This window comes from Carcharhinus amblyrhynchos, chromosome 22 (genome assembly GCF_965287045.1).
Source record: "Carcharhinus amblyrhynchos chromosome 22, sCarAmb.v2.hapA, whole genome shotgun sequence".
NCBI classification, from domain to species: Eukaryota; Metazoa; Chordata; class Chondrichthyes; order Carcharhiniformes; family Carcharhinidae; genus Carcharhinus; species Carcharhinus amblyrhynchos.
In genome coordinates, this window is record NC_137345.1 from 44139637 (window position 1) to 44151954 (window position 12318).

Genomic DNA, 12318 nt, shown 5'->3' on the forward strand with positions numbered 1-12318 from the left:
TTCGAATCAATGTGGATAAAAATCTGGAACAACCCACCCAAGAGGAAGGGGCTTCTCACCTCGACCCGGGGGTGGTAAAAATTGTAGAGGTAAAAGATCTGAAACAAACCCTGGGAATAGAGACTGGATATGAGGATACTAATGCCTGGGTAGAATGGGTTAAATACACTGTAAAGACTTTAAATAAAAGCAATTGCTATGCCTGTGCGTCCAGAAGGCCGATGGCCCAAATAGTACCCTTTCCCCTAGGATGGAGACATGACGGAGGGGGTATGGAATGTATGTTGGCCCTATATCAAGAAAAAGAAGCATGGGGCAACCCCAACTGCACATCTTTATCCCTAATGTTCCCTCCCGTGGAAATAAAGGACTCGAAAACTCCTCCTCAGTTTCTCATCGCCGTTGTGAATCACACTTCATGTGTGAACTGACAAGGGGCGGGGTTAACTCATAATGTGGGGGAGTTAGAATCATGCCTAGAGACCAGAAGCATCACGGAAGATGGGACGGGAGGGAACTATTCATCACTAAATGTCCCTAGGGCAGATTTATGGTGGTATTGTGGGGGAGGGTACTGAGACCAACTCTGCCCCCCCCCCCGTGGAAGGGTACATGTGCAATTGTCCAATTGGCTATACCATTTACCCTGGCATTTGAAAGATCAAAGACAATTACAAAAAAAAAACAAGAGGTCTGTAATGGGAACCTCTTTTGATGAGAAAATATACCTGGATCCTATAGGAGTACCCAAAGGAGCCCCTGATGAATTCAAAGCTAGGAATCAGATTGCAGCTGGATTTGAGTCTCTGCTTTGGTGGGTAACTGGTAATAAGAATGTGGATTGGATAAATTATATATATTGTAACCAACAGAGGTTCATTAATTATACCAGAGATGCTATCCGGGGATTGGCTGAGCAACTAGACGCCACTAGTAGAATGGCGTGGGAAAATCGAACGGCATTAGACATGATATTAGCAGAAAAAGGAGGTGTGTGTGTAATGTTGGGAGGACGGTGCTGTACATTCATCCCAAATAATACAGCTCCTGATGGCTCAATAACACGAGCATTACAGGGATTAACAACACTGGCAGAGGAAATAGCAGAAAATTCTGGGGCAGACAACATGTTCACCAACTGGTTGGAGTCATGGTTTGGAAAATGGAAAGGGATGGTAATGTCTATATTAACTTCCTCGGTGATCGTAGCAGGAGTATTAGTAACAGTAGGATGTTGTATAATTCCTTGTGTGAAAAGTCTAGTCCAGCAACTTATAGAGACAACACTAACCAAGAAAATGTCAGTTGTAGACAATGGGGAAAAGATGAACTTATTGGAATTGGGAAACGAAAAGGACGGGTTGGAGGAGAAAATAGAGAAAATGCTCCAAGAATTCGAAGCATAAAGAAGTATGTTCACCACAAATTAGTATGAAGAAATAGGGGGGAATTGTTAGAGATGAATATAAAATGTGGTAAACATAAAATTATGACTGAGAAATAGAACTAGGATCTTGTAACTGTACAACAGCAAACAGACATAGTTTAAACAACACAGGATGTGGCAAGGGTGAAGGGGAATGATTGTTATCTCGTAAGAACAAACTAAGCAGGACAGAAACCTACGATTCAGCATATTGCCAACCCACATTATGGGAACAACTGTGGTTTTAATCACTAATACAGGGTATGAAAGTTGCTGGGGCTAGACAGAACTATAGTCAAGGACAGTGAAGAAACTGCCTATTGTGTAGGAACAACACCAGACGTGCAGTGTGAAGTAAGGCACGTACACCACATCTTGTAGGAATGTAAAATTCCAGATTGTGAAACAAATGGTAAGCAAGATGTGTTGTTTCTGCAACTGAGTATATTTTCTAACTACAGGAGGATAAAGGTCACTGAGATAGTAGGGACATCAGCGACTAAGTTAGCAGAAGACTGGATACAGTCGGTCTGAACTGGACTTGTTAACAGTTCTCCAGGGAACATTGATCAGATGGATGAGTCTCACGAGAACTAATCAAGTAAGGATATTGAAACAACCCTACAATATGCACTCTTGCAATAACAGGAAAAGATGGTTAGAGGGGAGCAGAGGGGCTTGGGACATGAGCCAACATACAGCACAACCTGTGGCTCGGGGCACCTTGAGCCAATAGGGGAATGACAACACATAAATGGGACAGGGACCACCAATTAGGGGAGAACAATGTATTGTGTAATTGATTAACATGCTTGTAGAAATAGTATAAAAAGCCTGCTTAAACTCAATGTAAGGTGTGCCTATTTTATTGGACACCCGGTCTTGCAAGAACGTTAAACAAAATATCTTGCTCCTTCGGAACTTGACTTGACTAAATTGTTTGACTGTGAGCTGTGTTTCTCACACAGGGAAATGGCATCTGCTGTGGACCTGTTGCGATGGTAGGCAAACTGTAATGGATCCAGGTAGCCTGGAGGCTGGAATTGATTCGTATCATGACTAACCTTTCGAAGCACTTCATAATGATGGATGTCAGAGCCACCGGCCGATAGTTGTTAAGACACACTGCTTGGTTTATCTTTGGTACCGGATGGTGGTCATCTTCTTGAAGCAGATAGGTATAAAGAAAGGTTGAAGATTGTCGTGAATACCCCCGCCAGCTGATCCACACAGGATCTGAGTGCACATCCTTGGGCAAAGAGGAATAAAGACAATATCTTCAGAAGGACTGGCAAAGCTGCAGGGAGCTGGAGGAGGAGACACTTGGGTGCAAAATCTTGGACTTAAGAAAGAGGCTTGCCTTTTGATCTCAAAGTGAAGAGGGCAGCACACCCCAGGTCTGGGAAGCCGAGAGCTGAAAGGTCCCTGCGAGGAATAGATTGGGGAACTTCTCTAACAGACAACAATCTGGTATTTACATCAAACTGCCCCTGTCCCCAGTGTCACCCAGGCAGAATGTTCTCAAAGGGGCAGTTCAGGCCCCTAAACACCAAGGCCTGGGCAATGGGGCTGATTCTCCCATCCCGCTGTGCTGGTATTTTGGCGCAGAGGCCCGGGAGATTTAAACGGGGCCTGACCCATGGAAGTCACGCTGGGTGTCCAGCCCCGAGCGCGTCTCCCAACAATGGATTTACGACAGTGTCAGCTCTGTGCCATTTTCCGGCGTGGAGCTGTCTTAGATACGCAGAGGACAATTTGAATGTAATTTAAATGGCATTAGCAGACCCAGGACTGCGGTCTCTGGGCCCACTAGCCTCTACTGTCCCCTGCCAGGTGTACTTTACTCCGGGGGCATTACTATCCACTTGTGGGGAGCTGGAAGCCCGACCCACTAAAATGAATGGGGGAGACAATCGAGGTCACCCCCAGAACATTAGGCACCGGGGTGTTCACCCCAGGCATTGACGCCTTGGCAGTGCCAGCCTGGGCCCCAGCACTGCCCAAGTGGCAAAGTGCCAATGCCCAGGGGGTACCTTGGCATGGCCCATCAGGCATCACGCAATGCCAGAGGGGTTGGGACCTATTGGGAAATGGGATCTAATGGAGCTGGGGGCCTGATGGGAGCTATCGGCGGTGGTGCGAGGGATTCTGCAGTCAGGATCGGTGGGGGAGGGAGGCCAGTGATGTCTGGGTCAGTGGGGGATGGGGAGGGTCAGTGGGGGATGGAGAGGGACAGTGATGTCTGGGTCAGTGGGGGATGGGGAGGGTCAGCGATGTCTGGGTCAGTGGGGGATGGGGAGGGTCAGCGATGTCTGGGTCAGTGGGGGATGGGGAGGGTCAGTGGGGGATGGAGAGGGACAGTGATGTCTGGGTCAGTGGGGGATGGGGAGGGTCAGCGATGTCTGGGTCAGTGGGGGATGGGGAGGGTCAGCGATGTCTGGGTCAGTGGGGGATGGGGAGGGTCAGTGAGGGATGGGGAGGGTCAGTGGAGGATGGAGAGGGACAGTGATGTCTGGGTCAGTGGGGGATGGGGAGGGTCAGCGATGTCTGGGTCAGTGGGGGATGGGGAGGGTCAATGGGGGATGGGGAGGGTCAGTGATGTCTGGGTCAGTGGGGGATGGGGAGGGTCAGTGATGTCTGGGTCAGTGGGGGATGGGGAGGGTCAGTGGGGGATGGGGAGGGTCAGTGATGTCTGGGTCAGTGGGGGATGGGGAGGGTCAGTGATGTCTGGGTCAGTGGGGGATGGGGAGGGTCAATGGGGGATGGGGAGGGTCAGCGATGTCTGGGTCAGTGGGGGATGGGGAGGGTCAGTGATGTCTGGGTCAGCGGGGGATGGGGAGGGTCAGTGGGGGAAGGGGAGGGTCAGTGGGGGTTGGGGAGGGTCAGTGATGTCTGGGTCAGTGGGGGATGGGGAGGGTCAGTGGGGGATGGGGAGGGTCAGTGATGTCTGGGTCAGTGGGGGATGGGGAGGGTCAGTGGGGGTTGGGGAGGGTCAGTGATGTCTGGGTCAGTGGGGGATGGGGAGGGTCAGTGGGAGTTGGGGAGGGTCAGTGATGTCTGGGTCAGTGGGGGATGGGGAGGGTCAGTGATGTCTGGGTCAGTGGGGGATGGGGAGGGTCAGTGGGGGTTGGGGAGGGTCAGTGGGGGATGGGGAGGGTCAGTGATGTTTGGGTCAGTGGGGGATGGGGAGGGTCAGTGGGGGTTGGGGAGGGTCAGTGGGGGATGGGGAGGGTCAGTGATGTCTGGGTCAGTGGGGGATGGGGAGGGTCAGTGGGGGATGGGGAGGGTCAGTGATGTCTGGGTCAGTGGGGGATGGGGAGGGTCAGTGATGTCTGGGTCAGCGGGGGATGGGGAGGGTCAGTGGGGGTTGGGGAGGGTCAGCGATGTCTGGGTCAGTGGGGGATGGGGAGGGTCAGTGGGGGATGGGGAGGGTCAGTGGGGGTTGGGGAGGGTCAGTGATGTCTGGGTCAGTGGGGGATGGGGAGGGTCAGCGATGTCTGGGTCAGTGGGGGTTGGGGAGGGTCAGCGATGTCTGGGTCAGTGGGGGTTGGGGAGGGTCAGTGGGGGATGGGGAGGGTCAGTGATGTCTGGGTCAGTGGGGGATGGGGAGGGTCAGTGGGGGATGGGGAGGGTCAGTGATGTCTGGGTCAGTGGGGGATGGGGAGGGTCAGTGATGTCTGGGTCAGTGGGGGATGGGGAGGGTCAGTGGGGGATGGGGAGGGTCAGTGATGTCTGGGTCAGTGGGGGTTGGGGAGGGTCAGCGATGTCTGGGTCAGTGGGGGTTGGGGAGGGTCAATGGGGGATGGGGAGGGTCAGTGGGGGTTGGGGAGGGTCAGTGGGGGTTGGGGAGGGTCAGTGGGGGATGGGGAGGGTCAGTGATGTCTGGGTCAGTGGGGGATGGGGAGGGTCAGTGATGTCTGGGTCAGTGGGGGATGGGGAGGGTCAGTGGGGGTTGGGGAGGGTCAGTGGGGGTTGGGGAGGGTCAGCGATGTCTGGGTCAGTGGGGGATGGGGAGGGTCAGTGGGGGATGGGGAGGGTCAGTGATGTCTGGGTCAGTGGGGGATGGGGAGGGTCAGTGATGTCTGGGTCAGTGGGGGATGGGGAGGGTCAGTGGGGGATGGGGAGGGTCAGTGATGTCTGGGTCAGTGGGGGTTGGGGAGGGTCAGCGATGTCTGGGTCAGTGGGGGTTGGGGAGGGTCAGTGGGGGATGGGGAGGGTCAGCGATGTCTGGGTCAGTGGGGGATGGGGAGGGTCAGTGATGTCTGGGTCAGTGGGGGATGGGGAGGGTCAGTGGGGGATGGGGAGGGTCAGCGATGTCTGGGTCAGTGGGGGATGGGGAGGGTCAGTGGGGGATGGGGAGGGTCAGTGATGTCTGGGTCAGTGGGGGATGGGGAGGGTCAGCGATGTCTGGGTCAGTGGGGGATGGGGAGGGTCAGTGATGTCTGGGTCAGTGGGGGTTGGGGAGGGTCAGCGATGTCTGGGTCAGTGGGGGTTGGGGAGGGCAGCAATATCTGTGTGAGAGTGCAGCAGGGGGTGAGGGGGCGAGCGCAGGGGAGGGGTGAGAGGCCAGCATTCAGGCCAGTGATGTCCGTGAGGTGCTGAGACCAGCGATTTCAATGCTGGGAGGGCTTGTTCAGCGATCTCCCAGAGATGTGCATATGCACGGGGGCCCAATCAGCGTTCCCATTCCAGCCCCTCCAGCTGGAATAGTTCCTGCCTCCGGACTCCTGGACTGATTCACGCCTTTGAAAACCTCGCTGAAAAAACCAGCACCATTTACTCCAGTTTTCACACAAATTCAACTCTTAGAATTCTTCTGGGGGAGAATTCTGGCCCAGATGTGTATAATGATGGGGCAGCACTCCCAAAGCTCGTGATTTCAAATAAACCTGTTGAACTTTAACCTGGTGTTGTGAAGCTTCTTACATACGTATCTGGGTCAACCCACAGAACATGGACTGCAGCGATTCAAAAAGGCAGCTCACCACCAGCTTCTCAAGGGCAACTAGGGATGGGCAAGAAATGTTGGCCAGTTAGCGACACCCATGTCCCATGAATGAATAAAAGAACAGCCTGCAGATAATCATCTGTCTTTTGGAAAGAACAGAGCAGCAGTATCGCAGCATAGGCATGCATTCCTCTGCCTGAAGTGACTCAGCCCATTAACAGGAAAGGGGTGAGGCTGGGCTGGTTTGGAGCTGCTTTCTGTTCAGTTTAATCTCCTCCCTATTCTAACTGCGGATAAGGGTAGAGGGGAGTGGAGAGCAAACACCAGACTGAGATTAGCCCTGCATCAAGCGAGGTGAGTTGCTACAGGTTTGCTTTTAATCTCTTATTCTCATTTACAACGGTGCTTTAAACATTTTCGCCCTGTTGTTTTTGAACAGGATGGCAACTCCAATCGAAGAGATTATTAAAACAATCGAGTCCAACATAATTGTGGGGATCGAGATCACAAACGGCAGCAAGCACTTTGATCTGACTTCAGCAGCGTAAGTAGAAAGAGCTCGGGTTCACGGCCACAAAGTGAGGGTGGGAGCAGCTGCTTATTCTCCTCTCCCGAGTTATACTCGTCGAGCTGAGCCCGCCCTCCCTGCTTGTAAAGTATAAACTGTTGTATTTGCAGCTCTGTGGCAATGCACAGGGCTGTGCGGAACAGAGAATTCACAGCAATTTACAGAATTCCTCAATGAAATAGTTACAATGGGATTCTAGCTGCCTCTATAGGTTTCTCCTCACCCCTCCAGCACTGTTCCCATCGACTTCTTTGATTCCATCACACTAGCTGGTGGGATGTGAGCTGGGAGCGAGGGAGTCTGATGGGATCTTAAATGAGGGGCGAGCAGGGCATGGTGGGGGTCTGAAGGGGGTAGGGAGGAAGAGGGATAGTACGAGCTGGGAATGAAGGGGTCCCGCGGGGGGGAGGGGGGGGGGATGTGGGGTGGGGGGGGTTGTGTGGAGATATTGGAGAGTGGGGTGGGTGTGAACTGGGAATGAGGGAGTCTGGAGTAGGGGGAGGGGGGAGTATTGGAGGGTAGGGTGGGAGTGAGCTGGGATGAGGGAGTCTGGAGTAGGGGGAGGGAGGATAATATTGGAGGGTGGGGTGGGAGTGAGCTGGGAATGAGGGGGTCTGGAGTAGGGGGAGGGAGGATAATATTGGAGGGTGGGGTGGGAGTGAGCTGGGAATGAGGGGATCCGGAGTGGGGGGGAATATTGGAGGGTAGGGTGGGAGTGAGCTGGGAATGAGGGAGTCTGGAGTAGGGGGAGGGGGGGATAATATTGGAGGGTGGGGTGGGAGTGAGCTGGGAATGAGGGGGTCCGGGGGGTGGGGGGTTATATTGGAGAGTAGGGTGGGAGTGAGTTAGGAATGAGGGGGTCGGGGGGTGTTATTGTGGGGTGAATTGGGTACAAGTGGGCAGTGCTTGGAATTAAAACCTGTTTGCTGTTTCTTGGTGGTTAGTCTAGAATTCTCAACCGTAAAAAAGGGGGGAAACATTTGCCAGTTCTTGTAATTTAAATAAAAGCGAAAGTTATGGCAATGCATTAATCAGCAGTGGTGTGGAGAGCTGTACATTTCTTCACAGCTTTGCTGCCTTATAAGTCAGGCTAAGGACTGAGGGAACTTCTCCCTGTTCAAAGCCACGCTCAGTGACTGCTGTGTAATGTGATTCAATCAGAGAGAATGTGCTCGTTTTGGCAGAAAGCAGTTACGTATCCCTGTTTGACCGGGAAATGGAGGATGGGAAGCATCGCAGTCTCTCAGCACTTGGCAGAGGAGGGAAGCAGGCGTGAGAACACTGCCTTGCATGAAAGGAAACTTGGCACTGAGAATATTGGCATGCGTGTCCACATCAGCCCCTGAGGTGGAAGTTAGTGTCTATAATCAGGGTGCAGTGGGAATAATCGAGACAGAGATTCATTTTAAAAAGTGGCACTAAAGGGGAGAGAGCCAGTATTTAGCACTAATGGTGCTGAATTATCGGATGGGGAGTGTGGAAGGTGGCAGTTACAATATCAGGCAAGACTGATTTCTACCCTTCATAGAATCACTACAATGCAGAAGGAGGTCATTCAGCCCATCGAGTCTGCACCAACCACAATCCCACCCAGGCCCTACCCCCACAACCCTGTGCATTTACTCTAGCTCGTCCCCCTGACACTAAGGATCCATTTAGCATGGCCAATCCATCTAACCCACGCATCTTTGAACTGTGGGAGCACCTGGAGGAAACCCAAGAAGAGACGGTGAGAATGTGCAAACTCCACACAGACAGTGACCTGAGCAGTGAATTGAACCCGGGTCCCTGGCGTTTTGAAACAGCAGTGCTAACCACTATGCTACCATGCTCCTTGGGAATGGAAGGGTCCCGTTGCTCTTCTTTAAAATACTGCCATGGGAATTTTTATGTCCACGTTGTTGGGATAGATTTTGTTTCCTGTTACTCCCAGGCTTAGGAAGGTAGGTCACACCTGACTTTATAGATAAATCACTGTTCAGTGTGCGACAACGACCAGTACAGTCCAAGATTTGATTTTTAATCTTTCCAGAGTTACCCAATCTAATCAGAGGGAGCAATTGAGATTATTGTTGACGTGTGCGCATTTTTTCCAGGGGCTCCGGTTTCCTCTCTCAGCCCAAAGATGGATAGGTTAGGTGGATTGGCCATGCTAAATTAACCCTTAATGTCAGGGGGAATTAGGGTAAATAAATGGCATTACAGGGATAGGGCCTGGGTGGGATTGTTTTTGGTGCATGCTCGATGGGCTGAATGGCCTCCTTATGCACTGTAGGGATTCTATGATTCTATCTCTTGGCCAATATTTAGTCTCCAATCAGTAATGCAGGTTTGTGGGATCTGGCTGTGTGAAAACTAGCGACTATTATTTTCAACGTGACTACGCTTCAAAAAAATATTTCATTGGCTGTCGAGTTCTTTGGAAAATCCTTAGAAAACCTCAGTGTAAATGCACATCATCCTTTCTCTTTGCAAATTTTATTCACTTCTTTTTATGAGGTTGTGATATTCTTACACATGTGGCCTCTCATTTTGCAGGACATACGCCGAGTGCGGTGTTGCACAAAGTCCGCCACCACCCACTATACTGAAGGATAAGAAAGGAACGTGTGTGTTCATCAAGACCCCATTCTCACTCTATGGCTGCGCTGGAGTCCTCAGTTACACCTTGGGCGACCACCAGATCTCTCTTCTGTTTTCCAATCCCTTTGATTGCTTCAAGTATGACACCGAGTTTGCTCTGCACATCTCTGACACAAAAACAATAACAAACCGAGATTTGTACAACAAGATGTACACACAGCTTCATGAATCTAGCTCCTTCACAAAAACTGCGATCGGAAGAGGGAACTCAGCATTGCAACTCAGCAAAGATGGAATGGAGATTTCAGCCACAATGTCAAATGTGAGTCACAAAGCTATAATCAAATTGGAGGTGCGAGATCATTTCTCTTCTCCATACAAGCCCAATAATTGAAAGATACCACCATTGGGAAAAATACACTTGTCCCGAAACCGTAAAATCCTGCCTGGGCTCAACGGACCTTTCCATGGTGCACCTTTGCCCACTCCAATTCCCAGGTGATCAGGACGGTAAAATTCAGGCCAGTGTCTCAAAATTCCATCGCTTACTTTCATTGAGCATTTTATTTTTCTTATTTTCTAGCGCTATGAAATCCACACCAAAAGTAACTTGCTGTCATAGGGCTACAGGGTCCAATCAAATGGAATAATAGTGTCAGGATTTGATTTAAATCCAATGTCGTAAGGATTCTGTCCATTCTTCATCAGATCACTATGCTATCCCCCACTTGCTAGGAAAAGAAGAATCGAGTATAATTTTTGGCTTACAAAGGTTTCACCATTTTTTATAGAATCCGTATCGTCAGAAGGAGGCCATTCGGCCCATCAAGCCTTCACTGACAACCATCCGACCCAGGCACTATCCCCATAACCCTGTGTATTTACCCTGCGAATCCTCCTGACACTAAACAGCAATTTAACGTGGCCAATCCACCTAACCCACATATCTTTCAGACTGTGGGAGCAAACCAGAATATCCAGAAGAAACCCACGCAGACACAGGGAGAACATGCAGATTCCGCACAGACAGTGTCCCAAGGCTGGAATCGAACCCGTGTCCCTGAGGCAGCTGTGCTAACCTCTGTGCCACCGTGCCAACCCCTCTGGTCATCGGTTCACATTACTGACTAATCATTGACATTTTACAATTCTTGGGCCTTGCGTAGAGAGAACTTTTTTAGTGCTAGCCCATTGCAAAGATGGCCACTTATGTTGGGTGGGATTCTCCAGCTGCTTTTGCCCCAGAATTGGAGAATCCCACAAGAGGTCAATGGACCTTTCATGGTCCGTCCCCTGCCAGCTATAATTCCCATAGTGGGCAGGACAGGAGAATTCTCCCCGTTATCTGCACAGCCTGTACAATATAAACTGTCACCGATCGGAGTGCCATGTTAATGCTGATGCATTATCACGTTTAACTTCACCTGATGACACCAACTAGTTTTGCTAATGTTCTTTATTTACCACTGGTAGATCATTGGCCTGAGACAGCTCCTCACATTCAGAGATGTAGCGGAATTGATCCTGCAATGGGGAAGGTGATGAATGTGGATTTGTAAGGAACAATAGCTGGAACGCATTATATACTTCCTGATATGAAATGATGGCCGCGATTCTCCCGAAAGTGCTGAATCGGCGGGAAAACTGTTCCAGATCTTGAGGTTCTGTCAGTTTCTCACCTGAATCTCTGCACTCCGTGCACTGCAGAGGTCCCAGTCATGTTTCTCATTAAAACCTTTGCAGTTTGGGGTGGGGTGGGGAGGGGGTGCCTATTCATGCCAGAGTTTGGCAGTTCTGGAACTCTGCACGTGCGCAGTGGTCCCAATCTGTCAGTCTCCCCGATCGCTGGCCAGCCCGGGACCCCCGCAGTGCTGTCCTTCCCGATTGTGGCCCCCAGAACGATTCCCGGGCCAGCCCCAATGTCCAGCCAATCCCACCAGCGGTGGCAATCCTCCACCCCACCACCGCCCGCCCCCCCCCCCCCCACAACCACTGACTCCCCTCACCCTTCCCCCCCCCCCCCGGGTCAACCACTGGAGATAGGTCACCCCCAACCCCCACCCCCAAGTCCATCCTGGCAGACCACAATCCCCCCCCTTCCTCCCCCTCACCGCAGCCCATCCCAGTTGCTAACCTCGTTCCATCCTAGACCGACTCTGGCTGCAGAGTGGCAGTGGAACCTCCCACCCCCCCAGTGATTGCCCCCTATGCCCTGCCCACAATAGGCTGATGCCCCCTTGGCACTGCTCGATGCCCAACGGGCAGTGCCAAGGTGCCTCCTGGGCATGGGCACTTTGCCCGTTGGGCTGTGCCAGGGTACCCATGCCCAGGGGGTACCACCTGCCTGGTCCCCTGGGGGCCCCGACTGCTCCCCCCTTCATTCTGGGGGAGGGGGCTCCCAGAATGAGCCCCCCTCATTCTGAACTCCCCAAGCGTGGGAAGTTGGTCCGAACCCTGCTGGAATGAAGTACTCTGGAAAGGTCCCGATAATTAACTAATATGCATATCTAAAACAGATTAAATAAAGATTTTTATCCTGCCGGTTTCCGGTGTGGTCTGACTGGTGACTGTTCTCCGGCTCTGGGGGTTGAGCACACGTTCCCGATGCGTGTGTAAATCCTGGTTCAATGCTGCAGGCCCGCGTCTCCCACCCTGACCCACCAGAAAAGTTGCGGGTCAGAATGGGAGGATCATGCCATCTCTCACCGAAGGGAAACATGCGTCTCGGAGGCCAGAGAATCTCGCCCATACGCTCCACACAAGCCAAGCATCTTCTGAGGCTGCATTTTGTAC

General features: G+C 51.9%; 1 protein-coding gene across 1 annotated transcript; it reads left to right on the forward strand.

The window, feature by feature from the left end:
* The first annotated feature begins 6626 nt into the window (after positions 1 to 6626).
* Positions 6627 to 11402, forward strand: LOC145356917 (uncharacterized). The gene is made up of 3 exons (XM_080209918.1): positions 6627 to 6728; positions 6814 to 6918; positions 9481 to 11402. Exons 2-3 carry the CDS (start codon positions 6815 to 6817, stop codon positions 9917 to 9919), a joined length of 543 nt encoding a protein of 180 aa, XP_080066044.1. The 5' UTR covers positions 6627 to 6728; position 6814; the 3' UTR covers positions 9920 to 11402.
* The last annotated feature ends 916 nt before the right edge of the window (positions 11403 to 12318 follow it).